Source organism: Chlorocebus sabaeus, chromosome 26, assembly GCF_047675955.1.
Source record: "Chlorocebus sabaeus isolate Y175 chromosome 26, mChlSab1.0.hap1, whole genome shotgun sequence".
Taxonomy (NCBI): Eukaryota; Metazoa; Chordata; class Mammalia; order Primates; family Cercopithecidae; genus Chlorocebus; species Chlorocebus sabaeus.
In genome coordinates this window covers 17,020,065-17,044,227 of record NC_132929.1, presented here as the reverse complement: position 1 = coordinate 17,044,227, position 24,163 = coordinate 17,020,065, and the positions used below count along the sequence as shown (strand labels likewise).

Sequence of the window (24,163 nt, the reverse complement as noted above, 5' to 3'; positions counted from 1 at the left end):
TCGAGGCTGCAGCGAGCTAGGATTGTGCCACTGCACTCTAGCCTGTAAGACCGTCTCAATTAACAACAACAAAAAACGTATTAAAATCACTGAGGCCTGAATTTAAATCCTGACTGTTTTTTGCTAGCAGTGGAACCTTGAGCTAGTTTTTCAACCTTGCTGAGCCTCAGAGTCCTCCATAATTGAGACAATGAAATTCTTCTTATGTTACTAGAAAATTGAATATAGGGAAATAGCATGATGCCTGGCTCAGAGTGCGTGCTCAATATGGTAGCTCTAGGTAATTAGTAGGAAAAGAACTAAACACGGTGTCCTGTAACTAAAGAAGAAAGAAGAGAAGGCTGGGCATGGTGGCTCACACCTGTAATCCCAGTACTTTGGGAGGCTGAGATGGGAGGATCACTTGAGGCCAGGAGTTACAAAGAAAGGAGAGAACAGTATTGCCAAAGGTTGCAGGAAAGTCAAGGAAGATAAGGTTGCAAAACATTTTTTTTGGATTTGACAAATAAGTAGTTGGTGATCTTTGACCCTGGTAGGAATATATTCAGTGCAATAGTGAGGGCGGAACTCAGTTATTTGGATTGCTGAGAGGTGTGGAAAAAGACCGCTGCTATGAATACTTCCATCTAGGAAAATGACAGCACATTGTGGACATGGCATCTAACCTTCTCCTAACTCCCTTATCTCCTCATAGGAGAACCAGGATTTGGATCATTGTCCTCGATGATACTTTTGAGTGTGTAGCATGACATGAAGCAGGGTGTGGTCACTAGAAGTTGTGGGCTGCCTTGGCCGGGCGCGGTGACTCACACCTGTAATCCCAGCACTTTGGGAGGCTGAGGCGAGCGGATCACGAGGTCGGGAGATTGAGACCATCCTGGCTAACACGGTGAAACCCGTCTCTACTAAAAATATAAAACATGGTGACTCGCCTATAGTCTGAACTACTCGGGAGGCTGAGGCAGGAGAATTGCTTGAACCCGGGAGGCAGAAGTTGCAGTGAGCCAAGATCGTGCTACTGCACTCCAGCCTGTGCGACAGAACGAGACTCAAAAAAAAAAGAAGTTGTGGGCTGCCTTAAATTTTTTTTCTGGAGTTAAGTGGAGTAAAAATAAATAGAAATATAATTAATAGACAGTCCTTAGCCCCAAAGGACTTAGAATATTCTCAGGAGAATTTTAAATTCAGTGTACTATACTTTTTAGTTTCTCCTGGACCTTAATGGGGTTTCCCTTGTTTTTTTATACTACTTGTTTAAAGGCTGCAGCTTTGTCATTTATTATTGACTCTTCATTCCTTGGGGAAAGATTTGGAGATTTTTTTCGTGATTTTTTTTTAAATAAAACTCAGACTTGGGAAATTTTGAGAGGCATCATATTTTCTTAGAGTTTTAGGAAAATATTATTTTTTATTAACCAAATGAATTGTTTTCTGTAACAGTGAAGAATGTGGAGACAGGTCGAAGTGTCCCAGGAGTGAAGTTGTTTTTTGGGCATGAGATTGTGAATGGTGAGACCCCCATGTTCCTTGAATGCTGGTACTGAGATTTCATTCCAATATTTGATATTGTCTTGCCTTTAATGTTGCGCTTATGAATTCTTAAAGTTGGTATTTGAGAATTGATCCTTCTTACTGCCTCTGTGGGTACTCTATGAGTAAAAGAGTCTTATAGAATTATAATCATTTTGGTTTTACAATGTCAGGTCTGCTGGTGATTATCACTATAGACTCGGACCAGCAGGCAGTTAGGAACGTGAACAGGAAGGGATTGTCTTGCTAAGCAAGCTGCTTAAAATTCACAGTCCGTTCACAATTCCTCATCCAAAACCTTGGGGCCAAATGTCCAGAATCAAGAATTGTTCTGGATTTTTGGAAAATGTAATGGAGTATATGCTGTTTATATTACATAACACCTCCAGAAAGTCGGGCAGTACTCTATAATCACACATTTCTCCAGAGAAATTGGTGGACAGTCATACTAAGTGGAATAAAATCAGACTATCAGACTATAAGGCCGGGCGCGGTGGCTCATGCCTGTAATCCCAGCACTTTGGGAGGCCGAGGTGGGTGGATTATGAGGTCAGGTGATCGAGACCATCCTGGCTAACACAGTGAAACCCCGTCTCTACTAAAAATGTAAAAAACTAGCTGGGCAGGGTGGTGGTCGCCTGTAGTCCCAGCTACTCGGGAGGCTGAGGCAGGAGAATGGTGTAAACCCGGGAGGCAGAGCTTGCAGTGAGCCAAGATGGTGCCACTGCACTCCAGCCTGGGCGACAGAGCAAGACTCTGTCTCAAAAAAAAAAAAAAAAAAAATCGGACTGTAAATAGCTTCTCAGGTCAAGTTTTGCCACCAAGAGTTACAACAAAATTTTGGTTTTCAGAGCTTTTCAGATTTTGGAATGGCAGGAAGCAGCCCTATTCTTTATTTCTGCTAACACAAACCATTTAGCAAGAGTAAGTACAATTGTTTGCCTGAAAGAGTAGCTGTAGAAGCTCATCGGTGTGCTTCATACATGTCAAGTAGGATAAGAGAAAGCAAGAACATTTCTTGCTTTCAGGGACTCAGGAGCTTTGTGCTTCTGCCTTTTAAGGAGTACAGATCAGGAGCTGGATAGAAGGAGTGGAGGAATGAGCGCTCTGGGACCTCTTAGGACTGTGCATCTCTCACTTTGGGGCAGATCTGAAGAAAGGAAAGGACTCCTGTAAATGAGAGTTTACTACTACCTGAAAGATTGCTTTGCTTTGTGAGAAAACTAGAATTTAGGGGCCAGGCGCAGTGGCTCACACCTGTAATCCCAGCACTTTGGGAGGCCGAGATGGGTGGATCACGAGGTCAGGAGATTGAGACCATCCTGGCTAACACGGTGAAACCCCGTCTCTACTAAAAAATACAAAAAACTAGCCGGGCGAGGTGGCGGGCGCCTGTAGTCCCAGCTACTCGGGAGGCTGAGGCAGGAGAATGGCGTAAACCCGGGAGGCGGAGCTTGCAGTGAGCTGAGATCCGGCCACTGCACTCCAGCCTGGGCAACAGAGCCAGACTTGTCTCAAAAAAAAAAAAAAAGAAAAAAGAAAACTAGAATTTAGGAGGAAATTTAAATCTCACCAAATTAATGACTGCCAATCCAGAGCCACTTCAGGGAATACAAGTCTGGACAGCTACCTATTTCTTTCTCATTGCGTATGCTGTCACGAACACTCTGTCCCTTGAATACGCTTTTATAATGGCAGGGATAGTGGTGGTAGTTGGAGTTCTTAATTGTGTTTTCACTATCGGCCTTTGCAGTGAAACAGAGCTCTGGATTGGAGCAAAGCTAGGCTGTGAATGGGTTTGTAGAGAGAAGTGAAGGAATCACTGCTATTGTCTCCCCAACTCAGGAGGCTGATGACTGACCAGCTTTGTGATCTGTTCGCACAGAATTCATCACCTGCTAAATTCTTCTCCAGGATTTGGTCTTCGTTCATACTTTTTTTGAGACAGATTCTCAGTCTGTCACTCAGGCTGGAGTGCAGTGGTGCGAACTTGTCTCACTGCAACCTTTGCCCCTGGGGTTTCAAGCAATTCTCCTGCCTCATCCTCTCCAGGAGCTGGGATTACAGGCGTGTGCCACCAGACCCAGCTATTTTTTTTTTATTTTTAGTAGAAACGGGGTTTCACCATGTTGGCCAGGTTGGTCTCAAACTCCTGACCTCAAATGATTCGCCCCCCTCGGCCTCCCAAAGTGATGAGATTACAGGCATGAGCCACTGCACCTAGCCCAATTTTTGTATTTTTTTTTTAGTAGAGACACAGGGTTTCGTTATGTTGGCCAGGCTGGTCTCGAACTCCTGACCTCAGGTGATTTGCCTGCCTCAGCTTCCCTGAGTGCTGGGATTATAGGCTTTGTTCATAATTTTTAAGCTTTAAGGATAGTCATTTCTTTCTTTGTCCTGTGGCCCAATCAACTGTGGAGGAGTCTTCCCCAAAAGTACCTTGGATAAAAATTGTCAAGATGAAGGATAATAATGGCTAATCAGCATTTTTCAGTCACTTTTACCTTTTCTCTGCTCCAGATTCAGTATTTCTAGATAGTACAGAAAAAAGAGACTTTTGAAACATAGAGGCTTTTTGCTTGAAAAGTACCTAAATGAGGCCAGGTGTGGTGGCTCACACCTGTAATCCAGCACTTTGGGAGGCTGAGGTGAGTGGATCACGAGGTCAAGAGATCGAGACCCATCCTGGCCAACATGGTGAAACCCCCTCTCTACCAAAAATACAAAAATTAGCTGTGCGTGGTGGCGTGCATGCCTATAGTCCCAGGCATGGGACTCGGGAGGCTGAGGCAGGAATATTGCTTGAACCTGGGAGGTGGAGGTTGCAGTGAGCCGAGATCATACCCCTGCACTCCAACCCAGGTGACAGTGCAAGACCTCGTCTCAAAAAAAAAAAAAAAAAAAGAAGGGGAAAACCCTCAAGCAGCACACCATGTGTGGGAAGGTGCATTAAGATTGGGATGAGTGGGAAAGAAATCTCTAGAGCTAATTTGACCACAAAGGTTCCCTAGAACAAAAAGGGTGAAGGGGATATATAGAAAGGTTCCTAATCGTTCTAGATAACCAAGAAGCTTTGTAGGGATAGAATATTGAGAGTCTTTGGTACTTTAGATGATCTCTTCTGTTGTATTTATTGCTGGCCAGTAAAAGCCTCTGTGGACTAACATTTCATTTCCAACTATTGTTTGCAGTACATGGTTAAACTGGGAGTGTGTGGGTAGTGGAGTAGTTAATTGATTTCTGATTGGAAACTCTGTTGGAAGCCATTTGGTTATTTTACAGTGGAACTACTAGATGAAGTGGAACAAGGCTCAGTGAGAGAAAAAGCATCTTCTGTTAGGTAAGATGGAATAATTTTCTTAATTATGATATTTCCTAAATATGCACATTAGGGTAGAAAGCCTTAACTCTAATTCACCAGCCGCTTAATTCCTTGGCATAAGGAAATAGAAATGAGAAGAAATATATAGGTGTTTTCTTCTATTGTTAGATAGCGCCCTCAAGTCAGTGTAATCAGTGGATAAATGGGTCCTCTAGTTAATGAAGGACCACTGTCCTTAATGTTAATGGGTGGCAAAATCTGTGTTTGGTGTCAACGACAAAGAACAAGTTCACCCAAATGTTGTTTCTTGTAAGGATAGTCTAAATGCAGAAAGAACCCGGAAGGAGAAAATGAAGGTTGAAGACCTAAATGCATGTGAGCCTGCTTCTCCTGCCCCTGAGGCACCAACTACCTCTCTGCTGAATGACCTCAAGTACAGCCCATCAGGTGAGTATAGGGGCTCTGAATTTTTTCTTTTCTTTCTTTTTTTTTTTTTTTTTTTGAGACGGAGTTTCACTCTTGTTGCGTAGGCTGCAGTGCAATGGCGTGATCTTGGCTCACTGCAGCCTCTGCCTCCTGGGTTCAAGCGATTATCCTGCCTCTGCCTCCCAAGTAGCTAGGATTACAGGCATGCGCCACCACGCCTGGCTAATTTTGTTTTTAGTAGAGACAGGGTTTTTCCATGTTGGTCAGGTTGGTCTCAAACTCCTGACCTCAGGTGATCTGCCCGCCTTGGCCTGTTAAAGTGCTGGGATTACAGGTGTGAGCCACCGTGCCCGGCCGAGGCTCTGAATTTTCTGGGCTCTCTCTCTTTTTTTTTTTTTTTTTTGAATCAAGTCAGTCAAATTCAACTAGGCTGTCTTTACTGTTTAGAGTTGGTATAACCCTGAATCAAGATTCTCTACAGAATGCTCAGCTGAGCCATTGCTTCTAGGTTCTGAATTAAGATAAAATATTGTGATTCATTTGTTTATTTACTAATTGAGTGCATACTGTGTGTGTACTCATTTATTGGGGTACACTCATTCATTGGGGATTCTGAAGTATGGTATCCCTTCCCTTATTGAGCAGCAAACACGTGCTAAATAAGATAAATAAGTATGGCCGGGCGCGGTGGCTCACGCCTGTAATCCCAGCACTTTGGGAGGCCAAGGCGGGCGGATCAGGAGGTCAGGAGATCGAGACCATCCTGGCTAACACTGTGAAACCCCGTCTCTACTAAAAATACAAAAAATTAGCCAGGCGTGGTGGCGGGCACCTGTAGTCCCAGCTACTTGGGAGGCTGAGGCAGGAGAATGGCGTGAACCCAGGAGGCGGAGCTTGCAGTGAGCTGAGATCACGCCACTGCACTCCAGCCTGGGCGACATAGCGAGACTCCGTCTCAAAAAAAAAAAAAAAAAAAAAACAGATAAATAAGTAAAATATATACTATAATAGTGCCAAATACTAGGGAGGAAAAAAATGGAAGAGAAGTGGTATGTAGGGAGGGTGGTTTTGCAATTTTAGGGTATCCAGGACAAGTCTTGCTGAAATGATAACATTTGCGTAAAGGCCTGAAGGAGGTGAGGGATCAAGCTTTAGGGATATCTTGGGGAAATGTGCTTTAGGCTGAAAAAAAAAAAAAAAACATTACAAAGACACTGAGGTAGGAACATGCCAGGATCTTGAAAGAACAGCAAGGAGATCAGAGCAGCTGGAGCAGGGAGAGAAGCAGTAGATGAGATGGGACCGGTGAGTCAAAGAGGAGTTTGTAGAGCTTTGTGGGGACTTAAACTTTTTTTTTCTGGAGACAGAGTCTCGCTGTGTCCTCCAGGCTAGAGTGCAGTGGTGCGATCTTGGCTCACTGCAATCTCCACCTCCCATGTTCAAGTGATTCTCCTGCTTCAGCCTCCTCAGTAGCTGGGATTACAAGCATGTGCCACCACGCCTGGCTAATCTTTTTTTTTTTTTTTTGAGATGGAGTCTTGCTCTGTCACTGAGACTGGAGTGCAGTGGCACGATCTCGGCTCACTGCAACCTCCACCTGCCAGGTACAAGTGATTCTCCTGCCTCATCCTCCCGAGTAGCTGGGACTACAGGCGTGCCCACTGCGCCTGGCTAATTTTTGTATTTTTAGTAGAGATGGGGTTTCACCATGTTAGCCAGGCTGATCTCAAGCTCCTGACCTTGTGATATGCCTGCCTAAGCCTCCCCAAGTGCTGGATTACAAGCCTGAGCCAGCACGCCCAACTGGGACTTAAACTTTTACCTTGAAATGAGAAGAGAAGCCATTGTAGGGTTTTGGGGTTTTTTTTTTTTTTTGGTTTTGTTTGTTTGTTTGTTTCATTAAAAACAAAACAGGGCCAGGCATAGTGGCTCATGCCTGTAATCCCAGCACTTAGGGAGGCCAAGGTGGGAGGATTGCTTGAAGCCAGGAGTTCAAGACCAGCCTGGGCACCATAGTGGAACCCTATCTCTATTAAAAAAAAATAAAATAAGACTGGGTATGGTGGCTCATGCCTGTAATCCCAGCACTTCAGGGGGCTGAGGTGGGCGGATTGTGCAGACCGCCTGAGCCCAAAAGCTCAAGACCAGCGTGGGCAACATGGTGAAACCCCATCTCAATTTAAATAAAATATTAACAAATTTTGACTGGACGCGGTGGCTCACACATGTAATCCCAGCACTTTGGGAGGTTGAGGCAGGTGGATCGCCTGAGGTCAGGAGTTCAAGACCAGCCTGGCTAACGTGGCAAAACCCTGTCTCTACTAAAAATACAAAAATTAGCTGGGCTTGGTGGTGGGCGCCTGTAATCCCAGCTACTCAGGAGGCTGAGGTGGGAGAATTGCTTGAAACCGGGAGGCAGAGGTTGCAGTGAGCCGAGATTGTGCCATTGTACACCAGCCTGGGCAACAAGAGTGAAACTCTGTCTTAAAAAAAAAAAAAAAGTGTACGCCTTGAAGTATTTAAGATATAAACCTATGAGGAGGGAAACATTACTGGATTATCACAGGACATGTAAACAGTTCAGTTTGTAAGATTATCATTGGTGGGGTTTTTGTTTATTCTGATTTGACAAACAAGATGTTAATTAGTGTTCACTGTGTGATGGGCTAATGCAGGTGATAATGAAATAACACTAGACATTTGAATTGCAATAGAGTAAGAATATATGAGTATGGCCAAAATTAGTGGGAAAGCTATTCTGTTGCTGAGGAAGAGAAATATATCTAATACGATCCTTGTCCTGTAGAGGAAGAGGAGGTGACATACACCGTCATTAATCAATTCCAGCAGAAGTTTGGTGCTGCAGTAAGTATTGTCCTCAGTCATTACTAGTATTGCCTGTATGTAGGTATCATGTCTGTGTCTCATAAATTTCTTTATTATAAGATTTTTGATTTTTTTTCCCTATTAATTCAACGTAGTATTTGGTGGCTGCTATATGCCAGGCACTGTTCTGAGATCTGGAGTAAAACCATAATCAAGACAAAGTTCCAGCACTCCAGGAGCTTATATTCTAATGCAAGACAATAAACAAACGCTTATATTTTAGGTGGCAGTAAGTGCTGGGAATAAAAATAAAGCATGTTATGGGGACTAGAGTGACAAGGAGGTCCTATTTTATGTAGGATAAACAAAGAAAACATCTCTAAGCAGGTGACATTAGAACAAACACTTGAGTAAGTAAGGGAACCATGTAGATATCAAAGTGGAGAACTTAAAGGCTGGACGCTGTGGATCACACCTGTAATCCCAGCACTTTGGGAGGCTGAGGCAGGCGGATCATGAGGTCAGGAGATCGAGACCATCCTAGCTAACACGGTGAAACCCCATCTCTACTGAAAATGCAAAAAACTAGCCAGGCGTGGTGGCAGGCGCCTGTAGTCCCAGCTACTCAGGAGGCTGAGGCAGGAGAATGGCGTGAACCCGGGAGGTGGAGCTTGCAGTGAGCTGAGATCCGGCCACTGCACTCCAGCCTGGGGGACAGAGCGAGACTCCGTCTCAAAAAAAAAAAAAGTGAAGAACTTAAAAGTGGAATTAGCAAGCACAAAGGCCCTGAGGCTGAAATATTCCTAGCTTGTGTGGATGAACAGCAGGGAGGTCAGTGTGACAGTACCACAGTGAAGAAGAATGGTAGGGGATGGAAGAGGGCAGGAGGCAGTTCACTTAGGGCTTTCTAGACATTGTAAAGATTTTGAGTTTAACTTGAGTGAGATGGAAAGCCATTGGCAGTTTCAGGGAAGAGTCAGAATTTTTTATTTATGTTTTTTTTTGAGATGGAGTCTCGCCCTGTGCCCCAGGCTGGAGTTCGGTGGGACAATCTTGGCTCACCTCAACCTCCGCCTCCCAGGTTCAAGCAATTCTGCTGGCTCAGCCTCCCAAGTAACTGGGATTACAGGCATGCACTACCACACCCAGCTAATTTTTGTATTTTTAGTAGTAGAGATGGAGTTTTGCCATGTTGGCCAGGCTGGTCTCAAACTCCTGACCTCAGGTGATCCACCTGTCTCAGCCTCCCAAAGTGCTAGGATTACAGGCATGAGCCACTATGCCTGGCCCATGGATGCATTTTTTTTTTTTTTTTTTTTTGGGACAGAGTCTCACTCTGTCGCCTGGGCTGGAGTGCAGTGGCCGGATCTCAGCTCACTGTAAGCTCCGCCTCCCGGGTTTATGCCATTCTCCTGCCTCAGCCTCCTGAGTAGCTGGGACTACAGGCGCCCACCACCTTGCTCGGCCAGTTTTTTGTATTTTTTAGTAGAGACGGGGTTTCACCGGGTTAGCCAGGATGGTCTCAATCTCCTGACCTCGTGATCTGCCCGTCTCGGCCTCCCAAAGTGCTGGGATTACAGGCTTAAGCCACCGCACCCCGCCTATGGATGCATTCTTAAAATGAGAGTTAGTTATCAACAGGTTATTTTTTAAGTCTGAACTGAAGATTTTTATAAAAAAAAAATAGTATTATTGAGATATGATCCACGTGCCATACAATTTATTTAGTTAAAATGTACAACTCACTTGCTTTTAGTATATTCACAGAGTTGTACATAAAGCAACATAATAAATTTTAGAATATTTTCGATATACCAGAAAGAAACCTCACACCCCTTATCCATCACTCCTAATCACTCCTCAGCCCCTGGCAACCACTAAAACTGCCTGGCCAACATGGCGAAACCCCATCTCTACTAAAAATACAAAAATTAGCTGGGTGTGGTGGCAGGTACTTGTAATCCCAGCTACTGGGGAGTCTGAGAGGGAGGAGGTGGAGGTTATAGTGAGCCGAGATCCTGTACTCCAGCTTGGGAGACAGTGAGACTCTGTCTCAAAAAACAAACAAACAAAACAGGCCGGGCACGGTGGCTCGCGCCTGTAATCCCAGCACTTTGGGAGGCCAAGATGGGTGAATCACAAGGTCAGGAGTTCAAGACCAGCCTGACCAACATGGTGAAACTGTCTCTACTAAATACACAAAATTTAGCTGGGTGTGGTGGTGCGCGCCTGTATTCCCAGCTACTCAGGAGGCTGAGGCAGGAGAATTGCTTGAATCCAGGAGGCGGAGGTTGCAGTGAGCCGAGATCACGCCACTGCATTCCAGCCTGGGTGACAGAGTGAGACTCTATCTCAAAAAAATAAATAAATAAATAAAAATAAGTAAATAAGTAAATAAAATAATAAAATTTGTAGTTTTTTTGACAGGCTTTGTTTATTTAGCATAATGCTTTCAAGGTTCATCCACATTGTAGCTTATATGAGTATTTCACTTATTTTTATTGCCAAATAATATTCCTTATAAATTAAAACAAATTTTTTTTTGAGACAGGGTCTTGCTGTGTCACCCAGGTTGGAGTACAGTGGCATGATCACAGTTCACTGCAGCTTGGACCTACTGGGCTCAAGCAATCCTCCCACCTTAGCCTCGCAAGTAGTTGGGACTACAGGCATGTGCCACAACATCTGGCTAATTCTTTTATATTTTTTGTAGAGACAGCGTCTCATTATGTTGCCTAGGCTGGTCTCAAACTATTGGGCTCAAGCAATCTACCTGCCCCGGCTTCCCAAAGTGCTGGGATTATAAGCATGAGACACCACAGCCAGCCACCAAATCATATTCTATTCTATGAATATACTACATTTTATTTATCCATTCACCATTTGATGGACATTTGGGTTGTTTCTTCTTTTTGGTTATTGTGAATAATGCTACTATGAACATTTATGGACAAGTTTTTGTGTGGATGATTTTATTTCTCTTGGGTAGTTACCTAGGAGTGAAATTGCTAGATCATATGGTAACTCTGTGTTTAACTTTTTTGAGGAATGGCCAGACTTTTTTCCAAAGCTGTTGCACCATTTTACATTTCTACCAGCAGTCTGTGAGGGTTCCAATTTCTTTACATCCTTGCCAACACTTATCTGTAATTTTGAGTATATCCATCCTAGTGGGTATGAAGTGGTATCTAATTGTGGTTTTGATTTGCATTTCTGTGATGGCTAATGATGTTGAACATTTCCATGAGCTTACTAGCCATTTGTATAACTTCTTTGGAGAAACGTCTATTTAGATCATTTGCCTTTTTTTTTTGAGACAGAGTCTTGCTTGGTAGCCCAGGCTGGAGTGCAGTGGCATGATCTTGGCTCACTGCAACCTCCACCTCCTACGATCTCAAGCAATCCTCCCACCTCAGCCTCCTGAGTAACTCGGACCATAGGCATGTACCACCATGCCCAGCTCTTTTTTTTTTTTTTTTTTTTTTTTAAGAGATGAGGTCTTGCTATGTTCCCCAAGCTGGTCTTGAACTCCTGGACTCAAGCAGTCTGTCTTCCTCAGCCTCCCAAAGTACTGGGATAACAGGCGTGAGCCACTGCACCCAGCCTTAATTTTTATATTTTGTGTAGAGACAGTTTCTCACTATGTTGCCTAGGCTGGTCTCAAACTCCTGGGCTCAAGCAATCTGTCCTCCTCAGCCTCCTTCAGTGCTGGGATTACAGGCATGAGCCACCGTGCCCAAACCTTTTCCTATTTTTTAATTGAGTTGTAATAATTATTTTTATCATTGAGTTGTAAGAATTATTTATGTATCAACAGATTATTTAAAGGGTCCTTGACAACAATAAGAAAAAAATGAGGGTAAGAATTGTGGCCAGGCATGGTGGCTCACTCTTGTAATACCAGCACTTTTGGAGGCCAAGGCAGGCAGATCACTTGAGCCCAGGAATTAGAGACCAGCCTGGGCAACAAGGCAAAACCCACCTCTACAAAAAATACAAAAAATTAGCTGGGCATGGTGGCACAGGTCTGTAGTTCCAGCTGCCTGGGAGGCTGAGATGGGAGGATCAGCTGAGCCCGGGGGGTCGAGGCTGCAGGAAGCTAAATTGGAAGGATAACTGGAGCCCAGGAGTTCATGCCGCAGTGAGCTATAATCTGCACTCCAGCCTGGAGGACAGCGTGAGACTGTCTCAAACAAAACAAAACAAAAACCAAAATAAAGCTTTTGCTCTGGAAGTTTGAAGAGGTAATTAGGAATTCTCATCAATAGAGAATGCAGCTTTTGTTGCCAGTTCTGCAGCCATCTTTGGTTGATTGGGGATGAAGCTGAAATTCAGTGCCATTTTCTCATCATTGATGAGAGATACTCAGAATTTAGAACACTTTATGCTCTCTAAAGGGAGATATGTTGCTAGTGTAAATTACTATGCCTTTCTATTATTGAATAATTTACCTATAAAACGGGGAGAATCTTGTATCACGTAAAAGTTTTTATGAATGACGGATTAAGGATTATAGAATTATATAATGAAATAGGATAAGATGATAGATAATCAAAGAACAAGAGTGTGTACCTGGGGTACCATTATTTTGTTTTTTTGTGGGTTTTTTTTTTTTTTTTTTGAGACGGAGCCTCGCTCAGTCGCCCAGGCTGGAGTGCAGTGGCCGGATCTCAGCTCACCACAAGCTCCGCCTCCCAGGTTCATGCCATTCTCCTGCCTCAGCCTCCCGAGTAGCTGGTACTATGGGCGCCCGCCACCACGCCCAGCTAGTTTTTTTTTTTGTATTTTTTAGTAGAGATGGGGTTTCACCAGGTTAGCCAGGATGGTCTCGATCTCCTGACCTCGTGATCCACCCATCTCGGCCTCCCAAAATGCTGGGATTACAGGCTTGAGCCACCGCGCCCGGCCTTTTTTTTTTTTTTAACACAGGCTGAAGTGCATCATCATGGCTCACTGCAGCCTCAGCCTCCCAGGCTCAAGTGATCCTCCCACTTCAGCCTCCCGAGTAGCTGGGGCTACACTACAGGTGTGCACCATCATGCCTGGATAATTTTTTGTATTTTTTGTAGAGATGCTGCTTTGCCCAGGCTGATCTCAAACCCTTGGGCTCAAGCGATCCTCCTGCCTCAGCCTCCCAAAGTGCTCGTATTACAGGCATGAGCCACTGTGCCTGGCCACTGTTTCAGTTTTGAGTAATTCTGTGAATCCGAGGCTTTAAGGGACCTGAAGAGTCCTTGTTTCCGTCTTTCTGAGCAGTGGATACTCTGAGACTTAGCCACCACATATATTCCTTTCAGATATGGTAAATTGCCCTGTGTTAGGGCATGCCATAGTTTGCATGAGGAATCTTGTCTTAAAGATTATAATTTTGGTCCAGGCTTGGTGGCTCACACCTGTAATCCTAGCACTTTGGGAGGCCAAGGCGGGTGGATCACTTGAGGTCAGGAATTTGAGACCAGCCTGACCAACATAGTGACACTCTGTCACTCCTAAAAATACAAAATTAGCTGGGTGTGTTGGTGCATGCCTGTAATCCCAGCTACTTGGGAGGTTGAGGGAAGAGAATCACTTGAACCTGAGAGGTGGAGGTTGCAGTGAGCCAAGATCACGCCATTGCACTCCAGCCTGGGCAACAAGAGTGAAACTCTGTCTCAATTAAAAAAATAAAAACAGATTATGAGTCTTTCTCTGTAGCATCAGTGGTAACAAAAAGTGTCTGAGTTTTCAACTCTTATTGTCATTTGGGGTCTGAGTGATTTGTTTTCCAGCTGTGGAACACTTTTGCTAAAACAAAAAAAAAGAATCAGAAGTATTCAGTGCTGATTTATGTGTGTATGTAAAACATACTGTTTTGGATTAATCAAATTTTGTGAGTTTAACAAAGATGATGCACTTTGTTTACTGCTGACGATTGTACTTGTGCCAATAATGATGTTATCATGCCAACATTCATTCCCTGAAACTTTTTCCTTTCCTTCTTTTTCTTACCAGATACTCCATATCAAGAAGCAGAATGTCCTGAGTGTGGCAGCAGAGGGAGCGAATGTGTGTCGCCATGGCAAACTGTGCTGGCTGCAGGTCAAAGAGTTTTGAAAACTTTTTATTTTGAAGTAATTATAGAGCCACTGGTAGATTTTTTCTTTCTTTCTTTTTGAAAACTGTATTTTAGAGATGGGGTCTCACTCTGTCACCCAGGCCACAGTGCAGATCAGAGCTCACTGCAGCATTGAACTCCTGGCTCATGCTGTCTATCCTGTCACTTTAGCCTCCTGAGTAGCTGGAACTACAGATGAGTGTCACCACACCCAGCTTTGTTTTTTTGAAATGGGGTCTTGCTGTGTTGCCCAGGCTGATCTCAAACTCCTGGCCTCATGTAATCCTCTTGCCTTAGACCCCCTAGTCACTGAGATTACAGGGATAGGCCACTGCACCTGGCTCACTGGTAGATTTATTAATTGTCTTCTTTCTATCATCCTAGTGTCATTGTTGCATAGCTTGTTGGAATGTTCTTCCTTCTCCTGGTACTCAATTTATTCTTTTCAAAAGGAAAGAGCTTCTGTCTCCTATAAGGAGAATCTATAAGATTCACTGTTTTGTTTTTTTTTTAAAGCTCAGTGGCAAGAATAGGTTCACTGTTAAACCATCAGTGCTGTCTCTCAGGCTCTGCTGGAGGTCCTTCCCAGTTCTGTTCTGTCACCTTCGTTCTATGAAGAGTGTTGTCTCTTTTCATTCTGAGGTGGTAGCTTTCCAGAGCAGGTTTCTCACTACATCATTTTAGTTTCCCTGGACCTGGGAGATATCAAATGAGAGTCTCTATTATCATTACTATTATTATTATTTATTATTGTTATTATTATTATTTTGAGACAAAGTCTTGCTCTGTCATCCAGGCTGGGGTGCGATCTTGGCTCATTGCAACCTCTGCCTCCTGGGTTCAAGCGATTCTCCTGCCTCAGCCTCCTGGGTAGCTGGGATTATAGGGATGTGCCACCACACCTGGCTAATTTTTGTGTTTTTATTAGAGACGGGGTTTCACCACGTTGGCCAGGCTGGTCACAAACTCCTGATCTCAAGTGATCCGCCCACCTTGGCCTCCCAAAGTGCTAGGATTACAGGCATGAGCCACCACCCTGGCCAATATTTTTTAAAAGTTCATAGTTAGCCTTGAAGAATAGCTAGAGGATGGATAACCTTTGGGTCCCTCTTCCTTTACTTTTTTTTTTCTCCCAGAGATGAGGTCTTCCTATGTTGTCCAGGCTGGTCTCAAACTCCTGGTCTCAAGTGATCCTTCTGAGTCAGCCTTACTGCAAAGTGCTGAGGTTACAGGCATGAGCCACTGCAGCTAGCCAAGCTTAGCTTTTAGATGACGAGGTTTGAATTAGCAGCACAATACAAATTACTTAAAACAACCCAAAACTTCCATCTACCAAAACAAAAGAGAGTAGTCTTCCTGGTAACACAGGTCTGGGCAGTTCTAGGTTATTTCCTAAATTGTCCCCTTTGGTTTTCTGGGTGTCAGAGGAACATGCAGTTGGCTATAGGTGTCCTTCTTTGTTTTTTTTTTTTTTTTTTTTTTTTTTTTTGAGACAGGGTCTTGCTGTGTTGCATGGGCTGGAACGCAGTGACACAATCTTTTTTTTTTTTTTTTTTAAGAAACATTTTTTTTTTAAATTTATTATTATTATACTTTAAGTTGTAGGGTACATGTGCATAACGTGCAGGTTTGTTACATATGTATACTTGTGCCATGTCGGTGTGCTGCACCCATCAACTCGTCATTTACATCAGGTATAACTCCCAATGCAATCCCTCTCCCCTCCCCCCTCCCCATGATAGGCCCCGGTGTGTGATGTTCCCCTTCCCGAGTCCAAGTGATCTCATTGTTCAGTTCCTACCTATGAGTGAGAACATGCGGTGTTTGGTTTTCTGTTCTTGTGATAGTTTGCACACGTATGTTTATTGCAGCACTATTCACAATAGCAAAGACTTGGAATCAACCCAAATGTCCATCAGTGACAGATTGGATTAAGAAAATGTGGGCCGGGTGCGGTGGCTCAAGCCTGTAATCCCAGCACTTTGGGAGGCCGAGACGGGCGGATCACGAGGTCAGGAGATCAAGACCATCCTGGCTAACACGGTGAAACCCCGTCTCTACTAAAAAAAAAAGTACCAAAAAAAAAAAAAAAAAAAGAAAATGTGGCACATATACACCATGGAATACTATGCAGCCATAAAAAAGGTTGAGTTTGTGTCCTTTGTAGGGACATGGATGCAGCTGGTGACACAATCTTGACTCACTACAACCTCCGCCTCCCAGGTTCAAGCGATTCTAGTGCCTCAGCCTCCTGAGTAGCTGGGATTACAGGCATGAGCCATCATGCCTGGCTAATTTTTGTCTTTTTAGTAGAGACGGGGTTTCACCATGTTGGCCAGGCTGGTCTCAAATTCCTGGCCTAAGGTGATCTGCCCACCTTGACCTCGCAAATTGCTGGGATTACAGGTGTGAGCCACTGTGCCTGGCCTACAGCTGTCCTTTCTGCAACTGGAAGTAAATTAATGGACACGTTTTCCCCAACCAGATCCCTGGGCTTGTGTGTTTAATTTTTTAAATAAAAGCATCGCATGCACTTGTATTAAAAGCAAAAAATAAAAATAAAACTTATGAGAGAAAAAAATCTCCACTCCATTTCAGAGGCACTACTTTTTTTTTTTCTTTTCTTTGGTGGGATGGAATTTTGCTTTTGTTGCCCAGGCTGGAGTGCAGTGGCGCGATCTAGGCTCACCACAACCTCTGCCTCCCAGGTTCAAGCAATTCTCCTGCCTCAGCCTCCCGAGTAGCTGAGATTGCAGGCATGCGCCACCACGCCCGGCTAATGTATTTTTAGTAGAGATGGGGTTTCTCCATGTTGGTCAGGCTGGTCTCGAACTCCCGACCTCAGGTGATCTGCCCGCCGTGGCTTCCCAAAGTGCTGGGATTACAGGCATGAGCCACTGTGCCCGGCCAGAGGCACTACTTGTTTTTGAGATGGAGTTTTGCTCTGTCGCCCAGGCTAGAGTGCAGTGGCACAATCGCAGTTCACTGCAACCTCCGCCTCCCAGGTTCAAGCAATTCTCCTGCTTCAGCCTCCTGAGTAGCTGGGACTACAGGCGCCCGCCACCACACCAGGTTAATTTTTGTATTTTTAGTAGAGAGGGGGTTTCACCACGTTGGCCAGGCTGGTCTCGAACTCCTGACCTCGTGATCTGCCTGCCTCGGCCTCCCAAAGTTCTGGGATTACAGGCATGAGCCACTGTGCCCGGCCCAGAGGCACTACTTTTTTTTTTTTTTTAAAGAGTTGACTAGGCCATGCACTGTGGCTATTCACCGTGGCAAGGTATGGGGGAAGGGGTGTGCCATCCACCCCCCCAGGAACCTGCCCCTGCTCAGCTATCCAGAGGCCCTGTGAATTTAGGCCTTTTCTTTTTTTTTTTTTTTTTTTTGACAGACTCTTAAAAATTAATAAAAGAAAAAAAACGGGCCGGACATGGTGGTACACACCTGTAATCCCAGCACTTTGGGAGGCTGAGACAGGTGGATCACTTGTGTCGAAGAATTCAAGACCAGCCTTGGTAACATAGGGAGACCCCATTGCCATATTAAAAAAAATTTTGGCTGGGCGTGGTGGCTCACGCATGTAATCCCAGGGAGGCCAAGGCAGGTGGATCACCTGAGGTCAGGAGTTCACGACCAGCCTGGCCAACGTGGTGAAATCCCGTCTCTACTAAAAATACAAAATTAGCTGGGTGTGGTGGCGCGCGCCTGTCGTCCCAGCTACTTGGGAGACTGAGGCAGGAGAATTGCTCCCAGGAGGCAGAGGTTGCGGTGAGCTGAGATCACGCCATTGCACTTCAGCCTGCGCAACAGATTGAGACTCCATCTCCAAAAAAAAGGCCGGGTGTCGTGGTTCACGCCTGTAATCCCAGTACTTTGGGAGGCCTAGGCGAGTGGATCACCAAACCTAGTCTCTACTAAAAATACAAATTACCTGGGTTTGGTGGCAGGCACCTGTAATCGCAGATACTCAGGAGGCTGAGGCAGGATAATCGCTTGAACCAGGGAGGCGGAGGTTGCGGTGAGCTGAGATTGTGCCATTGCACACCAGCCTGGGCAACAAGAGTGAAACTCCATCTCAAAAAAAGAAATTTTGTTTTAATTAAGAAAGAAAAAGAGAGTGTATCTCTATCACCTAGGCTAGAGTGCAGTAGTACAAACACAGCTTACTGCAACCTGGAGCTCCTAGGCTCAAGTGATCCTCCCACCTCAGCCTCCCGAGTAGCTGGGATCACAGATGTACCACCATGCTCAGCTGATTTTTTAATTTTTTGTACAGATGGGGTCTCCGTAAGTTTTCCAGGTGGTCTTGAACTCCTGGGTTCAAGAGATCCTCCTACCTTGGCCTCCCAAAGTGCTTATGATTACAGGCGTGAACCACCTTGCCCAGCCTCCCTTTGGGGTTTTTAATGGAGGTTTCATTATGTAGGCATAATTGATTAAGTCATTGGCCATTTGTGATCAACTTAACCTTCAGCCCCTTTCTCCTCCCTTGAAGTTGGGTAGTGGGATGAAAGTCCCAGCCCTCTAATCATGTGTTTGTCTTTCCTATGACCAGTACCCATCCTGAAACTCTAGGAGCATCTAGGAGCCCCCAGCCACCAGACATCCCATTAATACACAAAAAACACTCATCACTCACTTTCAAGATTCCAAGGGGTTTAGGAGCTATATTTCAGGAAACCAGAAGGAAGACCAAATATTTAGTTCATAATTAGAATGCCATAGATGAGACTGGTAAAATTTATTTATTTATTTTTATTTATTTTGAGACAAAGTCTCGCTCTTGTCCCCCAGGCTGGAATGCAATGGCGCGATCTCGGCTCATTACAACCTCCACCTCCCGGGTTCAAGCGATTCTCCTGCCTCGCCCCACCGAGTAGCTGAGATTACAGGCGCTTGCCACCACACCTGGCTAAGTTGTGTGTGTGTGTGTGTTTAGTAGAGACAGGGTTTCACCATGTTGGCCAGGCTGGTCTAGAACTCTTGACCTCTGGTGATCCACCCGCCTCGGCCTTCCAAAGTGCTGGGATTACAGGCATGAGCCACCGCGTCTGGCCGAGACTGGTCAAATATTAAAGTTGAAACTGTAACAAGTGAAAGTCTCGGCCATGCGCCTGTGGTTCCAGCTACTTGGGATACTGAGGCCAGAAAATCACCTGAGCCTGGGAGACGGAGGCTGCAGTGAGCCATGATTGCACCACTGCACTCCACTCTAGCCTGGGTGACAGAAAGACCCTGTCTCAAAAAAAAAAAAAAAAAAAAGGCAGGCACGGTGTCTCACGCCTGTAATCCCAGCACTTTGGGAAGCCGAGGTGGGTGGATCACCTGAGGTCAGGAGTTCAAGACCAGCCTGGCCAACATAGTGAAATCCTGTCTCTACTAAAATATACAAAAAATTAGCCAGATGTGGTGGCGGGTCCCTGTAATCCCAGCTACTCAGGAGGCAGGAGAATCACTTGAACCCAGGAGGCGGAGGTTGCAGTGAGCCAAGATCACGCCCTTGCACTCCAGCCTGGGCAACAAGAGCGAAACTCTGTCTCAAAAAAAAAAAAAGGGAAAGTCTCTTTCACCAGCTTGTCCTTTTCTTTCCTTTTGAAAATCACAGTGATTGTGTCTTACTTTTTCTACTTAAGAGCAAGTTATACCTGTTTTCTCCAAGAATCAAGTACCTATCTTTGGCCAGGCTTGGTGGCTCACGCCTGTAATCCCAGCACTTTGGGAGGCTGAGATGGGCGGATCATGAGGTCAGGAGATTGCGACCATCCTGGCTAACACGGTGAAACCTCGTCTCTACTAAAAACACACACACACACAAAAATTAGCCTGGCATGGTAGCAGGCGCCTGTAGTCCCAGCTACTTAGGAGGCTGAGGCAGGAGAATGGCGTGAATCTGGGCAGTGGAGGTTGCAGTGAGCCGAGATCGCGTCACTACACTCCAGCCTGGGCAACAGAGCGAGACTCCGTCTCAAAAAATAAAAACAAAGAAAAAAGAAAATCACAGTGATTGTATCTTACTTTTTTTACTTAAGAACAAATTATACCTGTTTTCTCTAAGAATCAAGTACCTATCATTTAAAAGTGAAAATGTGGTGGGATATGGTGGCTCACGCCTATAATCCCAGCATTTTGGGAGGCCAAGGCAGGCAGATTGCTTTACCCTAGGAGTTTGAAACCAGCCTGGGCAACATGGCAAAGCCCAGTCTCTACAAAAAATACAAAAATTAGCCAAGTGTGGTGGTGGATGCTGTAATCCAGGTACTTGGGAGGCTGAGGTGGGAGAATCACAAGAGCCTGGGTGGTGGAGGTTGCAGTGAGCCAAGATCACGCCACTGTCATCCAGCCTGGGTGACAGAGCAAGGCCCTGTCTCAAAAAAAATAAAGTTTTGGGAGGCTGATGCAGGTGGATCATTTGAGGTCAGGAGTTTGAGACCAGCCTGGCCAACATGGTGAAACCCCATCTCTACAAAAAATATAAAAATTGGCCAGGTGCAGGGGCTTACGCCTGTAATCCCAGCACTTTAGGAGGTTGAGGTGGGTGGATCACCTGAGGTCAGGAATTCGAGTCTAGCCTGGCCAATGTGGTGAAACCCCTTCTCGCTGGACGCGGAGGCTCATGCATGTAATCCTAGCACTTTGGAAGGCCAAGGCGGGTGGATCATGAGGTCAAGAGATCGAGACCATCCTGGCCAACATGGTGAAACCCCTTCTCTACTAAAAATAACAAAAATTAGCTGGGCATGGTGGCATGCACCTGTAATCCCAGCTACTTGGGAGGCTGAGACAAGAGAATTGCTTGAACCCAGGAGGCAGAGGCTGCAGTGAGCCGAGATCACACCACTGCACTCCAGCCTGGGTGACAGAGCAAGACTCTGTCTCAAAAAAACCCAAAAAAACAAAAAACAAAACCAAAAATTATCTGGACTTGGTGCCGCATGCCTGTAATCCCAGCTACTTGGGAGGCCGAGGCAGGAGAATTGCTTGAATCCAGGAGATGGAGGTTGCAGTGAGCCGTGAGTGTGCCACTGCACTCCAGCCTGGGCAACAGAGCAAAACTTTGTCTCTAAATAAATAAATAAATAAAGTGAAGATGTTACATATTTTATCACATGTCTTTTACTCTTCATCCTCAAATTTCCCTTCCTCAGTTTTGTTTATCCTATGATATGCGTGTCTGGATGGTCTATTGTAGGTGGCCACAAATTGCCGAGTTTACTTATTTGACATTTTCCTTCTGGGAAGTCAAGCTTTCAACAATGGACTTCAGATGATATTAGAAGACAAGAGAATTTTGAAGGTAAGTATATAAACCGATTCCTGTGCTATTAAGATTAGCAGCCAGGTTCTAATGACTGTTCCCTTCTGATTCCTTAGGTTATCCATGATTGTCGTTGGCTTTCTGATTGCCTCTCTCATCAGTATGGAATTTTGCTGAATAATGTCTTTGACACACAGGTACATGAAGGGAAGCACTGGATTCAAACCATTATATGCAGCTCCTGTAGATAAAAAGGCTCATCTGGTAATCTGATGAGTGAAAGTGTTTTTAAATTTTTTTTTTTCATGCTCCATTTCTGCTCACTTTTCATGTAAAATGTTTGTACAATATGTGAGAACATTTGGTATACTATAAAAGCACTGCAGAAAAGTTGCTTAAAATTATTTATAAAGATGTTTTCCTCATTTTGCTCCAGAATTTGTCAAATAAGAAGCAAGATTCATACTCCATAGCATTCAGAAACTTGAGCAATTTAGGGATCATTCAGAAGCCTGACATGGGAGACATAGTGTGAGATGAACAATCACATATCTGCCTTTACCACATATGTAACAATTAAGGCAAGCTGACATCTAGCTCAGGGGTACAGGCCATCCTGCATATGCCCCCCCAAATCTATGTGGGCCCCAAACAGCCTGAAGTGATACAATTTGTCTGTCATCTAGGGGACCTTAGAGAAATGATAAATCCTTAGATTCTACTAGCCATTATTGTTGTTGTTATTATTATTATTATTTGGAAGTGGAGTCTTACTGTGTTGCCCAAGCTGGTCTCAAACTCTTGCTCTCAAGCCATCCTCCTGCCTCAGCCACCCAAGTAAAGGCATGAACCTCTACTAGCTCTTAGAGCTGATCTGGGTTTCTGGTTTGACTGTGAGAACAGTAAAACCACTAGTTTTAATTATGTTTTCTTCAGGTTCTTCTAGTCTTTTAGGTTAATGACAGGAAAGGGAAATCTTGATTATGCAAGCTTAGAGCCTTTGGAGAGAAATTGAACTAATGAGTTGGCCAATTATTTTTGAGCAGCAATCTCTAAAAGTTCAATTTTATGTTACTATATTTGGTTCACTTTTTCTGTTTGTATATCTACTCATAATGAATTTGCTGCCATTTCTCACTTACCTGTTCCTTTGTGCCTTCTTTCAGGATGTTTCACTTAGTAGGGATTGCTTTTATGCTTACTCCAAAATCTAACATAATTGCTGTTTGTTTCCTTGAGGACATTAGGCTTCTTGATTAGATCTTATACATATTGTCTAACGAAGACCTTGGCATATCTGTTCATGTTTTTCTTTTTAGAGTTACATAGTCCAAGAAGCAGAATTTTCACCAATTTGTTTTTCTATAACAGTGTATTAGTTTCTTATTGCTGCTGTGACAAATCACCACAAATTTAGTGGCCCAAAACAATGCAAATTTATTATTTTATTGTTTTAGGGGTCAGAAATCTTGAATCATTTTCACTAGGCTAAAGTCAAGGTGTCTTGCACGGCTGGTTTATTCTAGAGGCTCTTCTGAAGAGAGAGTGAGTTTTCTTGCCTTTTTCAGCTTCTAGCAGCCACTTGTATTCCTTGGCTTGTAGCCCCTTCCTCCATTTTCACCAGTGCATCACTGTAATCCCTGCTTCCATCATCACATCACCTTCTCCTCTGACTGTAGTAAAATCTCCTTCTGCCTCACTCTTAAAAAAAATCACTTGTCAGGCCGGGCGCAGTGGCTCACGCCTGTAGTCCCAGCACTTTGGGAGGCCAAGGCGGGTGGATCACGAGTTCAGGAGATCGAGACCATCCTGGCTAACACAGTGAAACCTCATCTCTACTAAAAATACAAAAAATTAGCCAGTCGTGGTGGTGGCGGGTGCCTGTAGTCCCAGCTACTCAGAAGGCTGAGGCAGGGGAATGGTGTGAACCCAGGAAGCAGAGCTTGCAGTGAGCCGAGATCGCACCACTGCACTCCACCCTGGGTGACAGAGCGAGACTCTGTGCCACAAAAAAAAATAAAAAATAAAAAAATTTTTTAAAAAATCACTTGTCATTCCATTTAGGGACTACCTGGATAATTCAGGATAATCTCATTTCAAAATCCTTAACTTAATCCCAGCTGCAAAGTCCCCTTTGCATGTAAGATAACATTCACAGGTTCCAGTGCTTATGAAGTAGTTATCTTTGGGGGCCATTGGCCAGCCTACCACACATAGATAAATACTTTTAATTATTTATTTTATTAGGTTTTCTTATAAAATTTTCCTGGTTACCAGTAGATAATAAAAGTAATTTTTTTTTTTTTTTTGAGACAAGGTCTGGCTCTGTTGCCCAGGCTGGAGTGCAGTGGCATGATCATAGCTCTCTGCTAGTGAGGCCTCAAAGTCCTGGGCTCAAGCCATCCTCCCACTTCAGCCTCCCAAGTAGCTGGGACTACAGGTACACACCACCATGCCTGGCTGATTTTTAATTTTTTTTAATATATGGGATCTCTCTATGTTGTCCAGGCTGGTCTTGAACTCCCGACCTCAAACAGTCCTCTAGCCTTGGCTTCCCAAAGTGCCGGGATTACAGGTGTGAGCCAACATGCCAGGCCCATCTGTTTTCCTCCCAGAAATGGAGTCTCACTATGTTGCCCATGCTGGCCCTGAACTCCTGAGCTCAAGAGATCCTCCTGGTTCAGCTCCCAACTCGCTGGGACTATAGGAA

At 44.5% G+C, this 24,163-nt stretch overlaps 1 protein-coding gene across 1 annotated transcript in view; it reads left to right on the top strand.

The window, feature by feature from the left end:
* Positions 1-24,163, top strand: part of EXD1 (exonuclease 3'-5' domain containing 1) — a 40,633-nt gene that overhangs the window by 5,545 nt on the left and 10,925 nt on the right. The window contains exons 2-8 of the mRNA XM_038009846.2: positions 1,441-1,509; positions 4,813-4,870; positions 5,172-5,299; positions 8,085-8,143; positions 14,096-14,182; positions 21,388-21,492; positions 21,570-21,650. Coding sequence (XP_037865774.1) covers positions 1,441-1,509; positions 4,813-4,870; positions 5,172-5,299; positions 8,085-8,143; positions 14,096-14,182; positions 21,388-21,492; positions 21,570-21,650 — 587 coding nt within the window. The remainder of the gene's footprint in view (positions 1-1,440; positions 1,510-4,812; positions 4,871-5,171; positions 5,300-8,084; positions 8,144-14,095; positions 14,183-21,387; positions 21,493-21,569; positions 21,651-24,163) is intronic.